At 44.5% G+C, this 26,057-nt stretch overlaps 1 protein-coding gene across 3 annotated transcripts in view; it reads right to left on the bottom strand.

Moving 5' to 3' along the window:
- Positions 1–1,377: 1,377 nt before the first annotated feature.
- LOC147425726 (DNA repair protein RAD5A-like) overlaps positions 1,378–26,057 on the bottom strand; it is a 101,300-nt gene continuing 76,620 nt past the window's right edge. For all 3 annotated transcript variants that reach the window (XM_086499703.1, XM_086499702.1, XM_086499701.1), the window contains exons 17-22: positions 13,043–13,243; positions 2,884–2,977; positions 2,524–2,595; positions 2,276–2,374; positions 1,964–2,173; positions 1,378–1,866 (exon numbers count right to left, since the gene is read on the bottom strand). In XM_086499703.1, the coding sequence (XP_086355829.1) occupies positions 2,051–2,173; positions 2,276–2,374; positions 2,524–2,595; positions 2,884–2,977; positions 13,043–13,243 (589 nt within the window). In that variant the 3' untranslated portion in view covers positions 1,378–1,866; positions 1,964–2,050. The remainder of the gene's footprint in view (positions 1,867–1,963; positions 2,174–2,275; positions 2,375–2,523; positions 2,596–2,883; positions 2,978–13,042; positions 13,244–26,057) is intronic.

The raw sequence follows: 26,057 nt of genomic DNA, 5'->3' as shown, positions 1-26,057 counted from the left end.
CTACCACAAAAGGTGCCACAAATTGATGCTTGTTTGAAGAAGAGAACATTGATTGCCACAACTTGGCACCTCCTCTAGAAAAGAAAAAGCCCAAGAATAGCTACAAGGAAAAGAGGGATAGAATGTCAAATACTAGGTTTTCTATCAATTGTGGACTATTTGTTTGCTCACAAGGAGGAAAATGATGACAATTGAGAGGTTCAAGAGTTGGAGAAAGTTGGAGAAATGGAGGCTGAACAAAAACCGTGAAAATGGATAGAACAGAAAAAGTTGAAGCCAAACCTTTTGCTTCACTCAACGATGAAGACAAAATTGAACTTGAAGAAAGCTTGCTAGCCCACCTGAAGTTCTTCCCCGATTTTTTGTTTGCTCGATGCCTTTTGAGGATCTCAAAAGCCAATGCCATAAATATGCTACAATTATTGGAGAAGACCCATTGCAAGGCAAAGGGTATTAGAGGCCCTCATCATGTATCAAAAAACAATGGCTCAAAAGAGAGTAAGAATAAGGAAAATAGTGCGAAGATGTAACAAGTAAGCCACCATAAGGCAAAGTAGGAGAACCTATGTCCGTGCAAACTATTATGAAAAATGAATTCTTGTAAGAGCCCACAAGAATTTTATTCATTAGAATTTAATTTTGGCCGTGCATAAAGTTTTTTTGTGTGATCAAAGTTACACAGACTCTGTTCTGAAAGGGGGAACAGCAATGCAGCCCTGATGAGTGTAGAGACATGACATGTTTTTCATGGTTTATCTGTGAAGAGGCAGATGAATGATTGACAGGAGGCACACCAATCATTCACACAGGGTATTCTAATACAGCAAGCCACTGAGTTAGGTCAACCAAGGTGCCTGAGACTTCGCAATCACTTCATAGTCATATGCAGAGGAGGATGCATCTTGCCATAGAGGAGCAGGAGAGACGTCCACGGTTTCACTGTGATAGCACAGTTGCGTAGAAAATAAGATATCTAGCATTTCTATTCCAATTCAGATTGAAATGAACCACTTTAAAATATCAAACTCCACATTTTACAATGATTCACATGCCTAAAAAAATTCAACTTATATATGTCATGTGAAACCACCCTTCGCAGAAAGTTTATGTTTCTTCTGAATCATGTTAAGAGCTTCTCATTGGCGCAATGAGGTGCTACTTCAGACACAATTGTTTTCATCTGGCGCCAAGTTTGGATTCTGTTAGTTGTAGCGAGTACCATGAATGCTTGTGGTGCAAATCAATCTTGCTTGAAGAGCCTCAAAACTGTGATAATGTAGCATCAAAGATGAATTCCAAGTGCACAAATTTATAATGTGTTTGATAATTACTCTATAGAATTTTCAAATTTGATAGTTCAAAAATAAAAATAAAAAATTTGGCGGACACGCTAACAAAGTAAAGATTATGAGAAGTAATTTGAGTGCAAAAAACACATCATAGGGATGCGGTAATATTCGTCGTGTTTTCCAGAACCTTTTGATAATGATGAGCCATATATAATGCTGTGATTTACAATGATACATTCAAGGTAGTAAATTACAAGCCAGATGTAGCAAGAAGGCTTGCCATGAAAACTGACCAGCAGATAAAAGCACATTTGCAGAGGAGCTTCTAGCAAAAAAACTTGTACCATACACCTCCTCCGAGGCATGGAAACCATGCACCTAAATCTGTATATGTTGCTCTTTCTCAATGTCTTTGCAATTAAGTTATCAGCTTAACAGGCTGGATGAGTATTATCCCCCAAGAACTTGAAAAACAAGATTCAGAGGGTTCAGTTTAAGGCACTAGCTCCCCTGTTTACCAGCAATTAAACTGGTCAGGCTCAAGCTGTGAGAATACTCATACCCCTTCCCAGAGGTGCTGCAAAAAGAGAGTAAAAACCTTTTAAAATTTGAGAAAAGTAAATAAATAGACCTCTGCATGAGATGGACAAAAAGGAAGAAAAGAAGAGACTGACCAAAATGCATGTACAAGGTGCCTTCGAGATCAGAACACGAGTTCGGCAGCAAGAGACGATAACCCTTTTCAACCAAATAACCTAGTCTCATGCAAAAAGCATTTTCAATTCTTCAATCCTTGCAGTTCGAACCTCTTGATCAGTCAGTGCTCCAGCAATCATGCGCTGCTTTCGGGCTTGGACCTGCTGCATTCGCTGCTCAACAGTTCCCTGCTCAAAAAACAAACAAGAAGTCTGGGTCAATATTTTTTATGACAGATAAAATTGAAAGGCCGTGCTTCCAGAGGAATCTAAGTACGATGCAGCATATACCTTGGTTATAAAGCGCTTGATCTTGACAGTTTTTGTTTGGCCAATGCGATGTATACGCATGATTGCCTGCTCTTCCACAGCTGGATTCCACCAAGGATCCTGCAGGCAACCTCAAAATATTCACACACTCCTATGGGCAGCTGAAGAAAAACAAGAAATCACTACTTTTCCAATAGGCGTGCATTTTCCAGGAAATTCACTAGTTTTCTAATAAGTATACAGTTTTCTTTATTGGCAGCTGTCACTACCATAAGAAAAGCATTCTCTGCGGCTGTCAAGTTGATTCCCACTCCTCCTGCCTTTAAGGACAACAGCAATACCTGAAAACAGGCCCCAAACCTATGAAATCGTTTGTGTATTATAAAGACGTGCAAAATGTAATTGACACACGTGTAAAGATAAAAAGCCACATAATAACTCATGGTTGGAATGACAGATGACAATCCGCGGCCCCATTTGTAGACTCATGCGGCTTGCACATGTGTGGCTAGACCAGAGATAACATACCACCACTTTGAGACCAGCACAAGCACACAAACATTACTAACATACAAGCAAGAACATTTTCTGTGTATACACATCTGTTTGTCATGTGAGAAAAAATTCACCTCTATAGTACTATCAGATTTGAAATTGTGTAGAACAATTTCACGCTGCTGCTGTGAAAGTGTTCCATCCAATCGCAGAAACTTGATGTTTTTCCTGCAAGGTATTGCAGCATCAAGATCAGAAACGCATTTTGATGCAAATCTAACAAGTGATAGGCCATACCTCCAAGCAAACACTCTGCTAAGTGTACATAAAAATGCTAGAATGATGCAGCACACAAGATAAATTTGAAACCACCACAACCATTGTTGCACTCAGCCTATGTATGAACTTGTTCATAGCATACTGATCATACCACTATGCTTTTGTGCATCTCATAAAGTATGGGCTAAAAGCACTACATCTTGCACAATAACAAAAGTATGAGCACCACATCCCCAATTAGAACCTGTTCAATGCCTTCTTGTTGCACAAACTCAAGTGCCATGTGTTCCAATTCATCAATGAGTAGCCCAAAGAGAGTCGGTGAGAGTGGGCTTCCTTGCTTGACACCAATAGTACTAGTGAAAGTTTTTGAAATTCCCTCTCCCATACCCACTCAACACATCACCTTCTCCTAAATACAAAACATTGCATGCATATTCACAATTGGAGTTCCTCCATACTTTGTTGCATGCATTTGGACAACCCGGTTTTTGGTAAATTTGTACATATGCGCATGACGCTATGTATCAAAAGGGTGTGTGGGCTTTCTTTTCTTGGGGGTTTTAGGTTGCTTTAACGAGCACATGTACATGCAAATTAAGGTGCTTGACTAGCGCCAGCTGTTGGATCACTTTACGTGCCCATTTGTATGTTTTTTTGAGGTGCTTATTGTATATAAGTGAGATTTTGGTCGTAAGCAAGTACGGGGACTTCTTATTATTATAATTTTGCAAGTTTTAAATCGCGGTGCCTTATGCTTTTGGATGCAAATTTTTGACCTCAACTAGCTTTCTCTATGCGTAGTCGAGCTACGGCAGCCTTTTGTTCCCGCCAATTTTTCACATAGTTGTGCATGGATTCAAAATTTGGCGTCTTTTTGCAAACCTTGCAAAAAAAATTTCAAGCTTTGAAACACCCAATTTGGAGTTGTGGTGTTACAGTTTGGTGCACTCTCCGTAGTGCTCAAGGTATGGCAGCCTTTACACAACTTGGTGCAGAGAGTATGTTGGGAGCTCAATTGAGATGTGAGATGTGTGTGCCTTGGCATTGAGGTTTTATGATCATCTTTATATGAAGAGAATTTCTTGTATGCAAGGGTACAAGCTGGTGGTGCAAACGGGAGGGGGACGGGAACGGGGGGGAGGAGGGGGGGCCGGAACGGAAACGGGGCCATAAGGCTTGAATTACCTCCATTCAGCTTAGTCCCAAATAAACTCCTAAACAACCCCAAAACTGCACCCTAACATGCCCTCAAAAACTGCACCAAATATGTTCCCTGAACAGCCCAAAATCTGCCCCCAAGAGCCCACTTTTTCCCCCCAAATGCCTACTTTTGCCCCGCGTTTCGCCGTTCCGCCTCATGTTCCGCCTCGTTCCCCCATTCCGGAACACAGTTCCGGAACGGCATTCTGTTCCCATCTCCATTTAGGGAATGGGACTCGTCCGAAATGCCGTTTCAGAACGTTTGGGCTATGTTCCCCCCGTTCCCTGTTACATTGTGGTGGTGGCCGTAATCCCCTACTTTAACACAATTTCCTCTCTCTAGTGGTAATTCCAAGAAGGTTCAAGGTATTGTGTGTTCTTTTAGCTCTTTTGTGAAATGTTGTTTGAGCACTTTTGGGTGACAGCTATAGAGGTGCCCCTGGCCCAATAACATCTCCAAAGATTCTTTCGAGAACCATATCAAAAGTTTTCTTCGAGTCCACAAAGCAACAATACAATCCTTTACCTTTCAACCAACTTTCCTCCATGAGAACTCAACGAGTAACAAGGTGATCGATGGTGCTATGATGTTTTAGGAAACCGCTTGTCTATAATAGAACCAACATTGCTCACATCTCCCCCTTTATGTAAAAGGTTTGATCCAGCTTGTACTCCAATCATGAGGCTTGCCAAGCTGAAGCGCAAGGTTAAAAGTATCACGTATCCAAGAATCTTTTTCCTCACTTGTCCATCTGAGCATTTTGGGCTTGATACCTTGAAGACCTCCTTTCTTGCGACCAATTTCTCAAGCCCTCGACATATGGTAAAGAAGGAAGGCGTACAAGAGAATCATGACAAGGCATCTTCCTTATGTTTGGCTGCCCATATAGATTCTTGTAATCCATATACATGTCCATACGAGTCAAGTCCCCAAAATGCTCGACACGCTTGCCCTTTATGTTTTGCCAACATTTATCACATGCTTGTGCCTTCTCGTGACCTTGGAAAACTTGTCAATTGACTTCTACCTCCTCCTCTTTTTTTGGAGAAGTGTTTTGTATGCATGTAGATGCTTTTGTCGCCCTTATCTCTGTTGACATTTTAACTCAAGTACTTGCTTGCTTCTTTACATTCCGTATCACTCTTTGAGTTACCTTTATTGACGCCTTTCTAAGACGTGCTTCGCGACAAAGCATTCCTCCGCATAAGAGCAAATGACTTCCCACATGCATAATTACGTTGGATCATTTGGGAGCTTGGTCTTTTGTGACATTTGCTCAACTATATCAATATACATACGTGCCCGTTTGAAGTCTATGCACAAAGATGATTGTTCCACACTATGGTTGAAGTTTACATGCTTGGCTCTCTTCGTATATTTGAGATCAATATATGAAGTACTATGAGCCGATTCTGGATTCCCTTAACCAAGTGTAAAACTTTGGATGCAATCCAAACTTCAAAAATAACATATAGCCAATCACACAGTCTCCACTATGTTTTCTAACATGTAAATCCCTCGGTGCCATTACATAAAGATACACCATTTGCAATGAGCATTCCTGTGCTATCACACATATGTAGAAGTGACTTGCCATATTGATCAGGCTCTTTTTCATCACTAGAGATTCGGCAACACATGTACATCCTCTAGTCTCCTCAAACATGCGGCATATCAAATTGTTGTATGTCATGTTGCCAAGTTCTTGTGCGTGCATTCATATCACCAAAGACAATAGCCTCACCTTTGTCCTTGAAGTGAATAATTTCTTCCTCTAGATCCACAAAAGGTTGATTTGTATGTGAACGAGAGAGAGAGAGAGAGAGAGAGAGAGAGAGAGAGAGAGAGAGAGAGAGATGAAATGAAATGTTATATTAACGTCTTCAAAAGGCCAAAGTGACCTATGAGACCAGAAAGTTACAATGTGGTGGATCTGATACAAAGCCAGAGTCAGAGTAACAAGATGACAACAATGACGAAAAATGAAATGACAAATGTCACAATAAAATACTAGGGAATCCTAAACTACTAGGTGTGAACAGCAACTAGCTGGGATAGCTAGATCACAAGAGATCCAGCATCGGTCGCTGGCGGATCTCATCAATCTCCTCCATGGTCAATAGTCTGACCGGGCGTCGTGCATGTCGAGCCAAAGTGATCCGAATCCTCTGATGCAGCCTCCGTCGATGTTGTGTAGTCCTCCGCAGTCGTGGGCATCTGGATCTTCCAAGCTCAGTCGCTTGGTCGGTCAGTGTGCCTCTGGTGTGAGACGACGAGCTCTGTTGTGGTCCGAGTGTCCAGTGGCAGCTCTAAAGAAATCTGTGATCTGTCTCTGGGACTGGCTAGCCTCTCCTCTCATCAGGCTCTCTCTGTGTCTGCGTAGCTCGAGCAAAAACAACCCAAGCATCTCTGATCCTTGTACTCCATGACTTTGGAGAATGGTCCAAAGCTCTCTTTGAACAAGCAATGGAAGCGGCCTCATATCTCGTAGTAGATGGGACAGTGGCATGTGTAGTGCAACTCTGTCTCAGGCTCGATGTCACACAGGGGGCATGTCCTGGCCTCTGCTGGTACTCCGCTGTATCTCCCAATCTCGATCCGCAGCTGATGTGAAGATGTATGTATCTAGCCGATAGCACATCGTATCCCATGAGACAAGTGGGTGTCCGTGTATCTTGGCCTCGTCACAAAGCCATCAACCGTAAGCTGGAGGAGATGCTCTCTGTAGAAAGCCATCTTCGTGCCCAGCTCCTGTGCTGGCTGTATCCATGTCCTCCTGGTGTCTAGCTGAGTCAAGTCCTGGCGGATGAGCTTGGTGATCTCGGACTGTGTAAGAGTCAAAGAGAGAGAGAGAGAGAGAGAGAGAGAGAGAGAGAGAGAGAGAGAGAGAATGAAATGAAATGTTATATTAACGTCTTCAAAAGGCCAAATGACCTATGAGACCAGAGCGTTACAATGTGATGGATCTAATACAAAGTCAGAGTAACAAAATGAACTGACAAAATAAAAATACTATGAGATCCTAAGCTGGTAGGTGTGAACTAAGCAGCTAGCCTGGATAGCTAAATCACAAGTCACAAGAGATGCAGCATTGGTCGCTGGCAGATCTCATCAATCTCCTCCATCTTCAGCAGCCTGACCGGGCGTCGTGTATGCCAAAGTGATCCGAATCCTCTGATGTAGCCTCCGTCGATGCTGTGTAGTCCTCCGCAATCGTGGGCGTCTGGATCTCCCTAGCTCAGTCGCTCGGTCGATCAATGTGCCTCAGTGTGAGGCGACAAGATCCGCTATGGTAGTAGCTCCTCCGGGTGTCCAGTGTCTGCTCTAAAGAAGTCTGTGATGTGTCTCTAAGACTAGCTAGCCTCTCCTCTCATCACGCTCTCTTTGTGTCTATGCAGCTCAAGTAGAAACAAACCGATGCATCTCTGATCCTCGTACCTCATGACTTTGGAGAGTGGTCCAAAGCCCTATCTGAATAAGCAGTGGAAGCGGCGTCGTATCTCGTAGTAGACTGAGCAGTGGCATGTGTAGTGTAACTCTGTCTCAAGCTCCATGTCACACATGAGGCATGTCCTGGCCTCTGCAGGTACTCCGTTGTATCTCCCAGTCTCGATCCGCAGCTGGTGTGAAGATGTGCATATCTAGCCAATAGCACACCGTATCCCATGAGACAAGTGGGTGTCCATGTATCTCGGCCTCGTCACAAAATCGTCCGCCGTAAGCTGGATTAGATGCTCTCTGTAGAAAGCCATCTTCGTGCCTAGCTCCTATGCTGGCTATATCCATGTCCTGGTGTCTAGCTGGGTCAGGTCCTGGCGAATGAGCCTGGTGATCTCGGACTGTGTAAGAGTCAGGGAGGGTGCATCCAGTGAGTACTGAAAGGGGGGCAATCTGTCTATACTTAACCCATGCGCCTGGAACCATTATGTCATCTCCCATACCAACATGTTGTATCTCCTTGAATGGCTAACTGTCGAGAGGACTCAAGTGCAAGGCGGGCGTATGTCTCCGGGAAGTAACCACATGCAGTGTATGAAGGAGACAGATCTGGTGAGCGCCTCAACCACTAGTGGAGGGGCAGCTAGCTCTGCTCGGATAATGGCACGTGATACTGAAGCCTTGGCTCTAATGAGCCGCGAGATCATAGAGACCAGGGGCTTCTCCATGTCCCCCTATCCATCAGTGCGACCTATTCTCCCGTGATGATCCAATGAAGGCCCCCAGATCTCATCTCCATAGAGCAATGCAGAAGCCACCAAAGTGTCAAAGAGCCAGAGCTTCATTCGAGGCTCCTAAAACTGAACCTATGAACACATCCTCTCCAATCTACCCAATGCCGAATGGGCTCTGGTCAATCTAGTCTTTGCTGCTCTCCTCAATGAAAATGCTAGTCCACTAAAAACCACTCCAAGGTAAGTGTAAGCATCTGTATACTCCACCGTCTCTTGGCCGTATGTGAATGCAAGCGCTGACCTCCTGATCCACTGTGGAGTGGTATTAAATACCATGACCTTGGTTTTACCAAGGTTGACAGACAAACCACTTTCATGGGCAAACCTATGCAAAGCATCCAAGTGACATTGCATCCCCTCTGGAAAGTCGGAGATCAACACAATATCAACATATAACAATAGCGGAATCCATGTCCCTGCCAGCGGTGCACCTTTATCCCCATCTCTCCCAATGTAGTCAGAAACCTCATCCACATACATACCAAATAGAGTAGGAGAGAGCGGGCAGGCCTGCTTCACCCCAATAGTGGAGTGAACCGGTGTAGATAGACCCTCTGAGGTGCGTACATGCCCTACTACTGCTCTGCACAGTGCCATGATCCCCCAAATGAGCTCTATGGGAGCTCCCATCTCCTGTAATCTGCACATCAATCTAGCTTTGGGTATTGTTCAAATGCTTTGCAGAAGTCCACAAAGCTATAGATCCGTCTCCCACGGGATCTGCCCTCCTCGATCATGGCCCTGAGTCTCAAGATATGGTCAAGAGTAGAAAAACCTCTCTTGAACCCTGCCTGCCCAGCTGCACGTACTCCCTCTCTCTCTGCCCATCTACTCAACTGCTGCTCAAGAATGGATGCGTACAACCGTGCCAATGTGTGTCCAATCATGATAGTGTGATAATTCCCAGGCTCCATAGGGTCTCCTGATTTGAAGATAGGTACAATCGTAGATAGGCTCTAAGTATCAAGCAAGCCCTCACATATGGCACCGTTAAACATGACTGCTAGAAGCTCTGCTAGTAGATCTCTGGCACGCATGAAATGCTCAGCCACCAGTCCATCATGATCATATGCTCTCCCAGTCCTCATCCTGTCAATGGCCTTCTTGACCATCTCAGCGGTGAAAAAAGCACATGTGTGTGGACATGGATCGGGGCGGTCGGGAAGGGGCGGCTGTCCAAAAACTGTGTACAAAGATGATGCGTATTGACCCCAAGTCTCTGTAGAGGTAATGGCCGGGAGGGGGGACAGCTCATGAAAGAGCCGCCATGCCTCATGCGAGTCCTGACTCAAGAATAGTTGGCAGAGATCCTGCTCTAGTCGAGCCAAAAATGCCCTCTTCTTCCGCCGCACTAAGCGTCGGAAGTCAATATGTGACTGTCTGTGAGTGGTGTTCCCCAAAAGCACTTCCCTCTAAAGTCTAGCTCTAGTCTGGTGGCATTCCTCATCATACCACCTGTTCTGAGGCATGCTCCCAGAACGGCGTCTATGCTCAGGCTTGGTGTGTGGGTATGCCTCTACTGCTACATCATGTAATGGCTGTGTCAATAAAGTAGTAAGCTCCTCCAAAGGTCGCCCTGGCTCCTCAGTGTATAGGCTTCTGTAGATCCCGTCTATGTATATAGAGTCCATCTCCAGCGTAAAGGTGTAGCGAGTAGGTGCTGCTGCCCGTGGGCTGTGTGCTACATTAAACTGAAAAGAGATAGTCATCGACAGAAGGGCATGATCACTGCCACCCCAACAGGTATGGGTCAAACCGTGAGATCTTGGATGCTAGAGATGACACTCGGCTGTGCCATGACATAATCCACTGTGCTGGTTCCATGTCTGTGTGGCAAGCATGTGAAACCTCCCGCAACGGGAAATCTCTGTAGACCATTCAAGATGGCCAATCCATGTGCAGTCCCCATGTCTATCAAGTGCCGTCCATACTCAATATGTTCTCCATCCTGTGATAGTCTGATAGGCCCGTCTCGGCAACATCAAGCTCTTTCAACATCTCCTCTAAAGTATCATAAAATATTGTCTGATGATGGGCAGTCCTAGCATTGAAGTCCCCTAGAATGATAATGTCACCATCTCTAGAGAATTCCCATATGTCATTATCCAAAATACAGAAGGGGGACTGTCCTCTGGGTGGTGCATATATTGACGTACTCGGGGGGAAGTAGCAAATAGCAATGTAAAGATATCTGCCAGTCTCTGCTCTCAATCTCACCAACATGTACCTAGCTTGCTCATCCCTGCGAGCTATATGTATCAATGGCGGCAACTCCTCCCTAAATAACACTGCTACTCCTCCTGAACCCCGTCCTCTGTGCTCTGATCGTGTCTCCCGTCTACAGCTGTCTCCCATCTGTATCCACTAATGTGAGGCATAGACTGCCCGTGGGCCTGATGTGTCTCAGAGTAGAAGATGATGTCTCTCCACTAAAACTCTCCTGAAAAGCACCCACATCAAGACGCATAGATCCATTACAATTCCAGGTAGCAACTTTGAGTGTGGTCCCATAGGTCTCACACCGTCATGTGGAGCGTGGCTCCAATATCACCACTCTTCCATCTCGGTAAAAAGCAATCTTACCTTTTTCCCTTGCCACTCTAATCTGTGGCATTACCTCTTGCATATGGGCGACCTGTGAGAGGGTAAGGTCATCCCCAAGAAAGATGCCCATCTTCTTTAGAGTTGGTCTCTTCTTCAAAAAGTCCTTCGCTTCCATGGAGCGAAAACGAAGGATAAGTGCCCTTTCTTTCGAGGTTTCCCCCTTGCTCCCACTTTTCTTGTTGCCCACTCTCCAAGCTCTTGAGTGCATCGGCTCATGAACTCCCATCAAAGCCATGAGTTCTTTTACCTCTTCGTCTACATTATCTTTGTCTTTAAGGCCGCAAATTCTCACATGTAGAGAGCGTACACGTCTTCTTTGCTCCTCTTCTAGTGTCAGGTTGATAAAGTGAGTGTGGATGTTGTTTCCTTACTTTTCCCTTTCTTGGCAACCTCAATCCATTTCTCAGCCTCATCTGCTTTCTGTTGAGTCTTTGTGATAACGTCCACCCAAGAGGTCTTCATTTCTTTATGTTGTTCTTCCCCCTCTTTGATGGCTTGCACGTGCTCTTTGATTGTGTTGAGTTCTTCTATTACAGAGGGTTGCAATTTTCCCTCTTCAACCGTGTTTCGTGATTGTGCCTCACCGAGCTCCTTCTTGAGTGACGCAATCTCTTCCTCTTGGGCCGTCACACGATCTCCCATTGTAGTGATCAAGCTTTCTTGGGCCAAAACTCGATCTGAAACGGGGGACGGGGGATGGGGCTGAAATGGATTTTTAGTGTAAAAAAGAGAGCGGGACGGCAAGTGGGGACGGAAAAGTGGGGACGGGAAGCCCGAAAAAGGGCGTCCCCTGTTACTATGTTTATTGTCCCTAATAGGTGGCGGTTGATCTTGTTAATGGTCTCGACCATTTCTTCTTTGCACTTTTGAACTGCATCTTCCAAGGGGTCGGGTTTGCCATTCTGCTTCCTCATGTTTGGTCGTTGCTAACAAACGAGACGAAATTTTGCGGCGGAAGGAGACCTACACGCACCCGGGCTTCTAGATTATGCATACATGTTCCCACATTAAGCATACATGGCGTACATATCTGCAATTTCTGCAAATTACAACCAAGCCCCGCTTTATTCAATTTCTGCAATTTCTACCTATGAGACCAAAAAGTTACAACGCAGTGAATTTGATACAATGTCTGAGTAGCAAAAAGTACCAAAAATAAATCCTAAACTGCTAAAGGAATTGTGTAGGATATGAGTAGGGAGGTGAGAGTAGTGAAAGAGGGCTAATACAACACAATGTGGGGGTATCCTCAAAACGAGCTAAATCACAAGAGATCCATCATCGGTCGTTGGCAGGTCTCATCAATCTCCTCCATGGTCAGTAGTCTAACCGGGCGTGGACACAATTGGTCGCATATAGGCGGCGGGCATGTGCACACTTTGCTTCATTTTCTTCCTCACCGTGCTTGGTTGCTATGAGGAGAACTTTGCAAAGAGATTCCTTAACATACCTTCTTGGCAGCTTATAGGCCAAAACACGAAAAAATCAGAATGAAGACTATGACTCACTAGGACCAGTTCTTGGGAGGTTGTCTTGTACAATATCGTAACTAATGCAAATTTAGTTTCACAAAAAAAAGTGTGTGTGTTGCACTTTCGTGCTTGCATGAGTGAGAGAATGTGCACGTTTGTGCATTTTTAATCCAAAAACAATCCTGTGGATGATGAGACGATATTCATGAAGCTAACATTGGTGCTGCTGCATTGAAGAGCATGTTACTAAAAGCGGCAAAAGAGCAATTCCTTCATGAACTATGCCTCCATTATTTCGGGGATGCTACAATCCTGTGATGGCTGTATTTAGATTCCAGGTGATCTACATCAAGCTATAATGGGAATTTTTAACACTCTTAGGGGAAAAACTGTTCTCTCTCCATATTTTCAGACCTACAAGAAAACATATGTATATGTGAATGCTTATATGTCCAGCAATTCATCCCCTATGACCATGTGATAGCAATAGCACAGTGCTTACCTCTTCAAAGGTATCTCCAACAAATCCAAGAATGCAGTCCACTGACTGAATACAACACTCTTGACCTTGCTTGATTGTAAAGCTTCAAGCTCCTGCATAAGGGCTGTAACTTTGGATGATTCTTTCCAATTCTTCTCCACATCTAATTGGAATCTGCTTTCTGTCGGAACCGTGATGATGTCTTGCCTATTCATCATTTGTCTGACCATGTCAAAACAAAAAGGCATGGCTTAAACACAATGTCAAGTACAAGCAGAAGTTTGCTGGACGCACAAGCCAAAATTTTCTGAAAAGCACAACCAAAAGTGGCTCACATTTGACAAACTTTGTTGTAGCATTTGGTTTTCTAGTCTTTTGAAGAGGTCTACTCTCATTCCTGTTTTTTTCGCAAGAGTATCAGGCTTTAATCCTTTGCATTGTAAAAATTACCAGAAGGTCAAAATACTATGGAAAAGAACCCTGCCTCAACGAGAAATAACATGGGGGGGAAAATACTGAGAAGTACAGGGGCAGCAGTAACATACAAAGAAAACTGGCAGTGGCTAAAGGCGTGGAATGTATAGGCCATGTGGGAACTACACAAATCATGTGACTGGCGCCAAACCAGCGATGCACATCCATGTATTGTAAAAACAAAAGCAGCACTTTTGAAATGGAAATGGAAAAACCAGTGTTTCAGAGCTTCGGCTGAGACTGAAACAGTCAAGAAATGGTACAATGCACAAAAAGTCTGATCTCATACCCAGCACATAATGCACACAGAGAGCCACATAAAATGCCCAAAAGTTTCACAAATGCCTTCGGAAGCCACAAGAAGTTAATACAACGCACTTAAATGCATGGTGTGGGAGTTGTAAGACTCGGCTCGCTGTGCTGCTCCCCCCTCCGCTCTCCCCTCCGTTCGCGCTGCTTGCAGCCCCGCATCGCCATCGCCCTCACGCCCCCCCGCCCCCCTCCTGCTCGCGCTGCCCACCCTCTCTCGCTTTCGCCCTCCCGCCCGTCAGCCTTCCGCCTCACTCACCCCCCCCCATTTACCCGTTGCCCTCCACACCCCCACCCCCCCAAAATCCCTCTTGTTTCCACCGTGTCGACCCTCCTTGTCCTGCTCGTTTCTCCCTTGAGAAAGGGCTCTGTAGCAGCAAAGGTTGAATCGGCACCTCGCCCACCAGCAGCAGCAGATGTCACAAACTGATGACATGACACGACCTTTAAGAAGTTGCTCCAACTTATGGACCTTTGTCGAGGGGCCTAAGGACACCTACGAATTAAAAATCAAGTAAAGAGCATGCTGATGTGGCTGATGTATGGACGGCCACGATTTACGCTGATAGCTGTACGGATTGCCGCAAAACGCGTTGGCTGCAATGTGGCCTGACTGTACGAATTCCGTAATTTCCGCTGGCAGCTTTTGGGAAAAGTTGCTTTTCAGTTTCATGCTTTTGGGGCTCTGCTTTTAGCATCCCTTGTAAACCTTTATAAGTGATCCAAGGGGCTCACTTCTCAAGGCATCTAGACGCAGAGTCTGAGAGCGAGCACCCGCGGGCAGTTGTACTTTTGCTCAAAGGTTAGTATAAAAGAAATATTAAAGGGGCACCAGTCTTTGGGGCCAATCTCTCTGGGCACGGAACTACGCCGGGTCGTGTTGACTCTTAAATTTGTGAAGTTTTTTGAAGTGAATCTCTGTTGTGCCGCAACCAAATCTTGACTTGGGGTATCCAAGTTTGTTACAGTGGTATCAAAGCATGGCCGATTTCTCTTCTAACGGGAAGTCCGATCCCTTTTCTCGCGACACTTATGGATTCCGAAAAGAACAAACCAACCTCTTCTGCAACCGCTGAGACGGGAGGAGGCAACGCAGAAAATTCAAACGACTTAACAGAAGATGAGTACGGGCCACCTCGGCCTACACAGTATGAACTTTTGGAGATGCAACGTCGACAACAGGTTGACGAGTGCACAAAGCAGATGCTTCAGTTTGCTAAAGATCCCAAGTTTGCAAAAATTTTGACTCCACAGTCCATGGCTGCAGTGCATACTCAATAGCAGAAAGCCACGGAACCACCAATCAAACCGGCAATCAAGAAACCTCCTACTCCGAGGATGTTTACAGAAGAAGAACTTCAAGAGGTGGTTCAGACGCAGATTAGTCAGTTTTTGGACACGAAGAATCAATCGAAAAAGCAATTGAAGAAGCACAAAAAGGGGATTGACTACCCTGGTTACTTGGGCCGTCAATCTTCTTTTGCATCTGCAAGAAAGCAGAAGAAGCCTGTGCGTTTTGAAGGACTACCCAGTTCTTCTTCCTCTTCTTCCGACAGTTCTTCTAGCTCTTCCGACACGAGTGAGGAGGACAGAAAGGGCAAGAAGCGAAGCAAAAAGCAAAGCTTTGGAAAGAACAAGAAAAAGGCAAAGAAGCTCAGATTTCGACCAATTTCTGATAGCTCTATGGAGGAGTCATCCTTTGACAGTTCGGACGCCAACGACCACATGTTTTATGCAAAGAAGAAACATTTCTACAGAGCCAACCAATATGACTTCCTCGAAGATAAGAGAAAGAAGACTAAGGAATTTAAAGAGGGTGGACAATCCATAAAATTTGAATCCTTTTCTGGATTCTGAGATGCTCCGAGGGCTTTGGCCTTCATCCAGCAGTTTGACATAGCCTTCTCTGGAGGGCATTACTCAGAGCACTCGAAGATCATGAAAGCGCGAAGCAGAAGGTACCGGGAGGTGCGCGTCGCGATGTAGTGCAGGATTGGGGCAAGAAGCAGGAGGCGGAGTGCAACAGAGAAAAAGCGCTAGGGATCGAAGCAGGGGGGAGAGAGAGAGAGAGAGAGAGAGAGAGAGAGAGAGAGAGAGAGAGAGAGAGAGAGAGAGAGAGAGAGAGAGAGAGAGAGAGAGAGAGAGCTCGAGAGCTCATGTTTTTGGGGGAAACTCAATAATTGAGTTTTGGGTTTTCCCACTTTTATTATAAGTGACTTTAAAAAAATGTGTCCAGACAAAGTATAAAAATGTACAAAAAGGGGTTATTTAAGCCTTTAACCCAACAACCTCCCACTTAAAGGCATAAATGACACCTTTAAGTTAACCAACTCCCACCGGCTGTATGCAATGCTCATGTTGAGCCTTAGCAAGACTCTTGGTGAGAACATTTGCAAGGTTATCCTGTGTATAGATCTTAGTCAAGGTGACTAGACCATCCTCCAATACCTGTCATATAAAGTGGTACCGCACATCTATGTGTTTGGTACGCGCATGAAACATGGAATTTTTGGCTAAATAGACAGCACTCTGGCTATCACAACCCAACACGGGTGTATGAGCAGGCATGCCAAGTTCTTTTGCAAGTCTGTCCAACCAAATGGCCTCTTTTGAAGCCTCTGTGGCTGAAATATATTCAGCCTCAGTAGTACTCAATGCCATAATTTTCTGTAACCTAGAACACCAAGAGGTTGCACCGCCAGCAATGGCAAATACATATCCACTGGTAGATTTCCTGGTATCCATGTCACCTGCCATGTCTGCATCACAATATCCCTACAACTTTTAAGTCACTTTTGCCATAACAGATACACTTTGATTGTGTACCTTTCAAATATCTCAGAATGCATTTGACAGCTTCCCAATGCGCTTTGCCAGGATTCGACATGTATCGACTAACAACTCCTACTTCCATAGCATACATAAGAGAACCACAAGCTGATGCATAAGGGATTCCCTTCATTGCTTTCAATGCCACCTCATCCTTTGGGCAATCTGCTTTGCTAAGCTTAGTGTATGGAGGTAAAGGTACCCCAAGAGACTTAGCATCAGCCATATTAAATCTATCAAGTACTTTTGCAATGTACCTTTCTTGAGATAAAAACAATAATTTCAGCTTTCTATCTCTTTTTGTCACAAGGCGGGCACCACGTACCAAAAGAAAAGAACAAACTGAACAGACTTTTAGCACTTCAATAACAACTGAACTGTGAGAGAGAGAGAGAGAGAGAGAGAGAGAGAAAGACGACATGCGACACGGTGGCGGAATTCCTCCCCAGAGAGTATTGGCCCCAAACCTTGGCGCCCCTTTCGGTATTTCTTTATATTACTACTGATTCGCAAAGTACAACAGCCGGGGAGCACCTGCTCTGCAATCTACGCGCCAAAAAGTGCCGAAGAGGGCTCCCAAGGCTCATATTTAAAGGCCCAAAGCCTAAAAGCATCAAATATGAAAAGCTGACCCCAAAAAATCACTTTCCTAAAATTTTGGGATTTCCCTAAAAATCCGTCGCGAATTCCGAAACGTCCGTACAGGTGCCACATCATCATATTTTGATGTGCAAAGTCTTTTGAGTGTGTTCTGCTTTATTTTTTAAGCCTTTATGTTACTTGGGAAATGCCTTTATGTTACTTGGGGCCCCATCGGACCGGGTCCCCATAAGTTGGTAGGACTTCTTCTTCTGTTACTTGTTCTTCTTAGGGTTTCTAGAATTAGGGTTTGCAAGTTTTAGGGTTAGGGTTTCCAGAATTAGGGTTTGCAAGTAGGGTTTCTGGCAGAAATTAGGGTTAGGGTTTTTGCTCTCGGACAACCACGTCATCTGTAAGTTGGCTCCATTCTTTAGGCTTTGACATGTTAGCAATTTGTTACACTTTTAATATGCATGCCCAAAATATGCTCTGCATCACCCAAATCCTTCATAGAAAATGCTGAATTTAGCTTACGTTTCAGAGCATCAAGACTAGTCTTATGTTTCTCGGCAAGCAACATGTCATCAACATAGAGAACAAGTATGATTGGACTACCATCTTGATCCCTTTTCGTATACAAACAATGATTTGCATGGCTGCGTTTAAAACCTTGAGACAACATAAAAGTGTCAAACTTCTTATACCACTGTCGTGATGATTGTCTCAAACCATACAGAGCCCTTTTTAGTTTGCATACAAGTTCCTCGCGTGTAGGAACTACAAAACCTTCAGGTTGTTTCATGTATATGTCCTCTTCAATGTCACCATGCAAAAACGCTGTCTTTACATCCATTTGATTCAATTCCAAATCAAGCACCGCAACTAGAGCAAAAAGGACACGTAAAGTTGTAAGCTTTATAACAGGAGAAAAGATTCCTTGAAAATCAATTCCTTCTTTCTGTGCATATCCTTTTGCAACCAATCTTGCCTTGTACTTGGGTTTTTCATCCACTCTTAATCTTGTATACCCATTTGTTAGGAAGAGCCTTTCTCCCTTTAGGCAATGGCACAAGATCCCAAGTATCATTTGCATACAAGGATTTCATTTCCTCTTGCGTCGCAAGCTCCCACTTACTGCTTGACTCACATGATTTAGCCTCTTTATATGTAAGAGGTTCACTCTCATCTGTCAACATTACATGATCCAAAGAGGGGTTAAATCTCTGCGGTGCCTTCTCAAACGAGTTGACCTGCGTACCCAATGATCTACATTCTCAGGCAACGGTTACTATTTTCAGCAGCATCATTTTCAGCTCTATCATGCTGCTGAAAATCATTTTCAGCCAATTCAGGTGGCTGTCCATCCTCATTAGGAGCATCAAAATCATGTCCTACATCTTCTGGCTCAAGGTTAACAGGCTGATTATCAATTTCAGCTTGCGGTAATGCATCATGAGGCTCTTTTTCAACATCAGTGGGTGGCACAGAAGGCTGAAATCTGACTGTTTTCTTGTCAGCATCAGATTTTGTAGCATTCTTAAGCAATTTTGCCTCATTGAACACTATATCTCGGCTGCGTATTACCTTTCTAAACTGTGGTAACCACACTCTATATCCCATTTCACCTTCTTCCCATAACCTAGGAAGACTCCTTTAATGGACTTCATATCAAGCTTTGTTCTCAAGTCATTGCGTACATGAACAAAAGCTTCGTAGCCAAATACTCTCCAATGATCATAAGAGGCACGTTTGCCAGACCAAACCTCCTCTGGAATGTCATTTTTCAGCGTACTATTAGGAGAGCGATTGCAAATATGAACTGCAGTTTTCAATGCTTCCCCCCAAAACTCTTGGGAAGATTAGCGGTGGACAACATGCAACGCACTCTCTCGCATAAAGTATGATTATACCTCTCAGTCACACCATTAGAAGACGGATTATAAGGGGCTGTCAACTCCCTTTTAATCCCATTTTCATCACAAAAACGCTGAAATTCAGCAGATACATACTCTCCTCCATTATCAGATCTGAGACATTTAAGCTTAGTACTCTTTTGCGTAGTGACAAAAGCATGAAACTTCTTAAAAGCATTAAAAGTCTCACTCTACTTTTCAACAAATGCATCCATCCTTTCCTAGTACAGTCATCATTGAATGTAACAAAATATAATGCACCACCAAAAGACTTAACAGGCATAGTGCATACATCGGACTGAATAAGATCAAGAGGATTAGCTTTGCGAGAGACACCAGAGTAATAAGAAGATTTCTTTTGCTTTCCATAAAGACAATCGTTACAAAAATCCAAGTTTTTGCCTTTTATATCAACTCTCTTCAGAGAGGAAAGCACATCAATACCCTTTTGGCTCATATGGCCAAATCTCTTATGCCACAATTCCGTGTGTGAAGCAACTTCAGCAACAACAAGAAACTTGCCAGGCAAAGCTTTGCATCGAAGATAGTACAAAGTATCTCTTTTAGACCCTTTTGCAACAAGCATAGAGCCCTTAAGCAACTTCCATGAATCCCCAGTAAAGATGGTAGTATAACCATGTGCGTCTAACTGGTCAACAGATAGCAAACTTTTCTTACAACCTGGTATACACCTGACATCATTCAACAGAATCTCTTCCATTGTTAAGAGCCAAACGCATAGTACCCATTCCCTCAATATTGCACGCAAAATTATCACCAAGGTACACCTTGCCATAATTGCCTGCAGCAAATGTAGCAAAACACTCCAAAGATGGAGTCACATGGAATGAAGCACCAGAATGGGATAGGCCATCATTAGCACTGAGCAATCCATCAATGACATCTTTCTTCGAGATAAGCATGTCTTCTACATTAGCTATCACCAAATTTGAGGGGCATGAAGCCGCAACCAAGATTTCCTCAACGTCTAGCAACTCCTCAATGACCACACTAGAGAATACATTTGCATTCTCAGCATCCCTGGAGGAATCACCTGCTGATTTTTCCCCTTTCTTCTCATCTTTCTTCTTCTTATCTTGCGTTTCTTTCTTCCTTTCTTGCTCTTTCTTGAAATACCTGCAATCGGGTTTCTTGTGATCCTTTCTGCCACATTGATAACAAGTGACATCCTTATCCTTTGTCTTGCTCTTACTTCTATTTTGAGTCCTGTTGCCCGCATCACGCTTTTGATTTCTACCTCTTGCATTGGAGGCAGAACTGCCACCTTCCCCACTAGACTTGCGTCTAATCTCTTCATTGAGAATAGACCCTCTCACACCGTCATACGTGAGGGTGGGACTGTTGCTCAAAGAGACAACCAAGGTTTTCCAAGTATCTAGCAATGTCATAAGCAAGAAAATAGCTTTCAGCTTGTCATCGAATTACTGAAGCCCACTGTCCTGCAACTGACTCAACACACCTATAGAAGCACTCGAATGCTCTGAAGCTGACTTCGAGTCATCAAGCTGCATATTCATCAACTTTCGCATCAAATGCACCTGGTTCACAGGCGTGGTGTTTTCATAATTGGACTTTAGCTTTTGCCATATTGCATAAGCAGAGTCCAAACGCTTGATGTCCGTCAAAATGTCATCATTGATAGCCATTTTGATGTAGGCCATAGCCTTCTTATTCAACCGGGCCCACTCTTCGTCAAACAAATCTGGCGGCTTATTCTCTTCCAATGCATCTTCACAATCCTTTAAGAAAAGGATACCTTGCATGCATTCTTGCAAGAGGTCGAAGCCTTGACCATCGAACCGTTTGATTTCCATCAAACTTTTAGTGTCAGATGCGGAAGAGGAAGAAGCCATTTTAATTTAACCACAAGTGTGTATACAATATGCAATAGGCTGAAAATTTCAGCAAATAGGAGCAACTACAAGACTTTGCATACGATAAACCACAATTTCTTTACATGAAACTGTCCAAATCTGAAATTTCAGCTGAAAAGTGCAATTTCAAGCACCTGTACTCAGCTTTTCACTCAATTTGTCGCAACAAACATCAATACATGCGATCCCACAACTTTGGTACACCTGCGTATTGCTGTTTTGACCTGTTATAACCTGTAAATCACTTGTTTTGACCTAAAAACAACCTGTTTTGGACAGTTTTGGTGACGTTTTTCGACTCCGGAAGCAAGGGGCTTCGCGATGGAGGCGAAATTGATCGCGGGAGAGACTTTTTAACTCGCTGTGCAGAAGACTGCGTAGGGCTGTTTTGAAACCCTAGGGCTCTGATACAGATTAAAAGCGCGAAGCAGAAGGTACCGATAGGTGCGCGTCGCGATGTAGTGCAGGATTGGGGCAAGAAGCAGGAGGCGGAGTGCAACAGAGAGGAAGCGCTAGGGATCGAAGCAGGGAGAGAGAGAGAGCTCATGTTTTTGGGGGAAACTCAATAATTGAGTTTTGGGTTTTCCCACTTTTATTATAAGTGACTTTAAAAAAATGTGTCCAGGTTCATATTATAAAAATGTATAAAAAGGGGTTATTTCGGCCTTCACCCAACAGATCAGAAGAGCTGCATCTTTTCTAAAAGGAAATGCTCGAACATGGTGGTCCACTCTTCTTCAAAGGAAAGAAGCCCCAATCAAGTGGTTGAAATTCAAACGGCTCTTTATTTCTTCTTGGTTGACCCGGGAGTACGAACGAGATGTCAAAACCGCTTGGAACCATCTTCGGATGACCAAGGGAGATTCTTTGGACGCATATTGCGAGATGTTTTGGGATTCTTTTCTACCGACCTCTTAAGGAACAAATTGAGCGGTTTTGCTGTTGCGGACTCCCTACAGAGATCCGAGATTATTGCCTTGAACAAAAGTCGGACTCTATTCAAGAATTAATGGGTCATGCAAAATGGGCGTTCTCGATACATTTGGGGAATTTGACCTACCCCACTGATGAAATCCTGACTCAGAGGACCAGAAAGACCTCGAACAATGGAAATAGAAAGAAAAAGAATCCCCAGGAAAAGAAAGATACACGACCCCGATTGACTCTTAGAGAAAGGGCTAACTATCTCAAAGAGAGGAAGTGTTTTGGTTGCGGGGAACAAGGGCACATCTCCGCAAAGTGCCCAAAAATGCACAAGGACGGACTGAAGACAGGCCAGAGAGTTCTAGAGCAGCAAAGGAACGTGGCAGAAAAGGCAAGATGAAAGCAGGACTATGTACCGGATTGCATGGGACCGACCCAAGCCAGATAGATGAAAGTACAAAACTTTGCCGAGCTTGGGACAAAGTGAGAGATCAGGAAGCCCTTATCGCGGCTCGAGATTACGCTCGACAAGATGGGGCCACCAGCGGAGGCAATTCTAGCGGCCCGGATGGGATGTAGCCATTACGCCTATCATTGGCAAACTTTGTTTGCATTGTCAAGGGTATTTACGGCACGAGGACTTTTACATCATGCCTTTGGAAGGGTGTGGCATCCTCCTAGGAATCCCTTGGTACCATAAGAACAACGCCATGGTCGACTATCGGGCCAAGAAAGCGACTTTGACAAACGAGAAGAGCAGAAAAATTGTACTAGATGTAAAATTGAAGGGCGAGTCCACCTCTATTGTATTGGCTTCGACTATTTCAAAATTAATGAAATCCAGAACGCCAAGATTTTCTCCACACACATGCTGATTGTTTCTCGTCTTGAGGACCATACTATTGATCTGATTCCTCGTGGCACACCACCGAACCAGCCACCTTTCCGTGCTAGCCGAGCGAGCCCAAAATGAAGAAATCATGAATCGAGTAAAAGACCTTGAAAAGGGGTCTTATCTAGCCGAATACTTCACCCTACTGTTCTCCAGTTTTGTTGGTATTAAAGAAAGACGGATCTTGGAGAATGTGCATTGGTTATAGAGCTCTCAATAAAATCATTATCAAGAACAGATTTCCGTTCTCGTGCAGCTCCGCTTCCATGATGGAAAAATTATCAGAAGGATGCACATTGTGCTTGATTGAAGTCTACTTGATTAATTATCAGTGATCATGGCTTAATAACAAGCTAGTTTTAAGCTTTATGTATGCCAGATGCGACTTTAAAGGGCCAACAGATGCCTTGATGATGCAAAAAAGGAGTATGCTTGAGGTGATCACAGACGGGAGATTGTAATCTAGAACTATAGTGCTTGAAGTGCTCTGCCGGACTATCTTTACGGCTCGTCAATTGGAGCCACGGTGAAGAGGTTATGCTAATTTGAAGTTGGGGTTAATTACTGATTTGTGCCGGATTGGGCAAATGCAGATGTGGGATTAGGGGAGAATTGAATGCATGGACCCGAAGTGCTCACTTTGTGGAGCACGTCGGTCTTTTCAGATCGTCAATCGGAGCTCTGGTTGCCGAGATATTAGCAGATTAAGTTTCACCGGGGTCAGTTCCTTATCAGTTTAGTCGCCTCAGTCAATGTGCCATTTGAGAATTTCTAGGCTTCAACCACGTCTGGAAAATCATGCAGTTAGTAGAGCAGGAAGTGCTTGATGAGATTTCAGCTAAAAGGGGCCCTGTCGTGCTTGGCAGTATCTTAGCCGATATGAATGCCAAATGTGTTGTGACAGGCAATGTTTAGGTTGATATGTTGTGCTTGACAAAAATTTCATTTATTGGAGACCGTTGATAGCTGGAAATACCCAACACGGCTATGGCTTAAGCAGATGCCAAGTCGAGGGTCTCTCTCAAAATGCAATCACCTATACTTGCATCTTAATGGCTGTGGCAATATCCACGACACTGAAATGGCAACTTGATTCACGAAGATATTGTTAGTCAAGGACTGTTGAAGGAAGATGTCGTGCTTGGCAATGCTCTGATTTTCATTTGCAGTAGGCAATGCCTTGGCCAATAATGCATAGCAAATGTGGTACAAGGGCCTAAAGCCCGCCCATGACCTAAAGAGGAGGGGGCCGCCAAAGGGGTGTGGCCATTCAAGGGGTGGGAAAAGAAAGGGGAAATAAGGAGGAAGAAGTGTGACAGCAACGGGCAGGAGAGAGCACGAGGTTGTTTGCACTCGTAGCGGGCTCCACAATGCTTGGATGACTTCGGAGCACAAGCGGATGTTGATGAGCAAGCCGTGGCACCTCTATTTGGCTCAAGCGGCACCCGTTTTCGTGCAGGTCGTCACCCGGACTACACGTCATCGGAGGAGGTTTCACGCGCCTTGTCACGGCGGCGTGACAACCAAAGCGGGGTAAAAAACCTAAAAATAGGAAGGGATAGCTTTTGGAGAAAAAACGAGGCCAAGGGAGATTATTACGAAGGCATGAACGAAAGAGGAAGGAGGGGATTTATGGCAGAAACGAAGGAGGAGGAGGCATAAGAGGGAGGAAGAATCGAGCTCTCTCACGGGCTCTCGGGCTCTCTCGAGCAAAGCAAAGAAGCATCTCTCTCTCTCGTTTTCGAAGCGAGGCTGTAAGGTGCAGCCGAATGAATGTTGTATTTTCTCAAGATTAGTGATCTTTATTGCTCAAGGTTCCTTTTAGTTCTTAGGGAAAGAGAGAGCTTTCCGTCTTGTAGAGTGCTGTGGTCACGAACAAAGTGAGTGGATATTGTGTGTGCAAGTGAATGAGACTGAGAGAAGGAGAGAGAAGAGATACGACACCCGAGAGGTTGTAAAACCCTCCTCCGAAGGCCCCACTCTCGTCGGCGAGAGTGGTCTACTTTGATTGCACAAAGGTGTACAATGCGTATGCAATGGACTGATGCAATGGGACTATGCCGATGACGACGACGGTGATGACGACGACGACACTAGGCTGAAATCTGCAATCTTTCTACTATTGTCCAAAAATGCTATGGGCTGAAATCTGCGAATCTTCTATCTGCTGAATTCTGACTCTATGTCGGTGACAATGTCGATGACGACGATGCGACGACGACGCGCTGAAACGGCAGATGCTGAAATCTGCATTTTCCGGGCTGAAACTGTAAACCTTGCGGAAACTGACCATGCGGCGAGGAACTGTTGCGGAAAGGTGAGATCTGCGAGGTTCGGGACTTGATCTGCGGGTACTAAGGGCTGAAAACTGAAAACGCTGATGTTCTTTGACCTTCCGTCGCGAAGAATCTGCAAAACGCTAGGGTTTGTAAAAAACGCTAGGGCTGAAAATCTGTAAATCTGACGCCGATTGTCTACAAAGGCAAAACGCTAGGCTGATCTGCTGTCTGTTGTAGTCGCCGGGGCTGATCTGCTGTGCAAAACGCCAAGGCTGGTTCTTCATGCAAAAACGCTAGGTTGATGGATCTGCTCCAAAAACGCTAGGCCTCTTGAGGGGTTTCTGTTGAGAAGTTGCCTATTGAGCATGTCCTCCTACTGCCTCTTCTGCCAGAAAGTGCTAACTTGGGTTTGCTTATATATTAACTTAGCAAAATTGCCCTACCTACTTTTGTTGGAAAGTCACTTAAAAATAATAAGTGAAAATAACCAAAAATAGAAAAATAGGCTAAATGCAATGGAAAATTCCCCTAACTGATGCTAATGGATTCTGATGATCATGCTGTGTGCAACCGGAGGATATGCATCTATGCTAAGTGACTAGGCATGCACGGTCTACGAATAGACTCACAAAAGTGCCAGATCACTGCTAATCTAAACTGACTGGACTGACTGAACCCTGCTGTGGTGTAGCTTGTCCATGGACACATAGGATTGGGATGTGTCACGTGACATCCCCTCCTTTTCAAAGTGAGGTACTGGTACCGAACTGTATGGCGTCGAGGGAGATCACCAACAGCATCCGGAATCCTGGAAGGGACTCTTCGCCGGCCCACTCCGCTGTGTGGGTCGTGCAATACTTGAACTTCATAAAGGTCTACAATGCTTGCTTCTTTGGGCCGCGCCGAAAGCAACACAAAGTCTTCTGAATCTCCTTCTTGCTT

This window comes from Adiantum capillus-veneris, chromosome 25 (genome assembly GCF_014529385.1).
Source record: "Adiantum capillus-veneris isolate H3 chromosome 25, ASM1452938v2, whole genome shotgun sequence".
Lineage (NCBI taxonomy): Eukaryota > Viridiplantae > Streptophyta > Polypodiopsida > Polypodiales > Pteridaceae > Adiantum > Adiantum capillus-veneris.
This window is presented reverse-complemented; position numbering and strand designations above follow the sequence as displayed.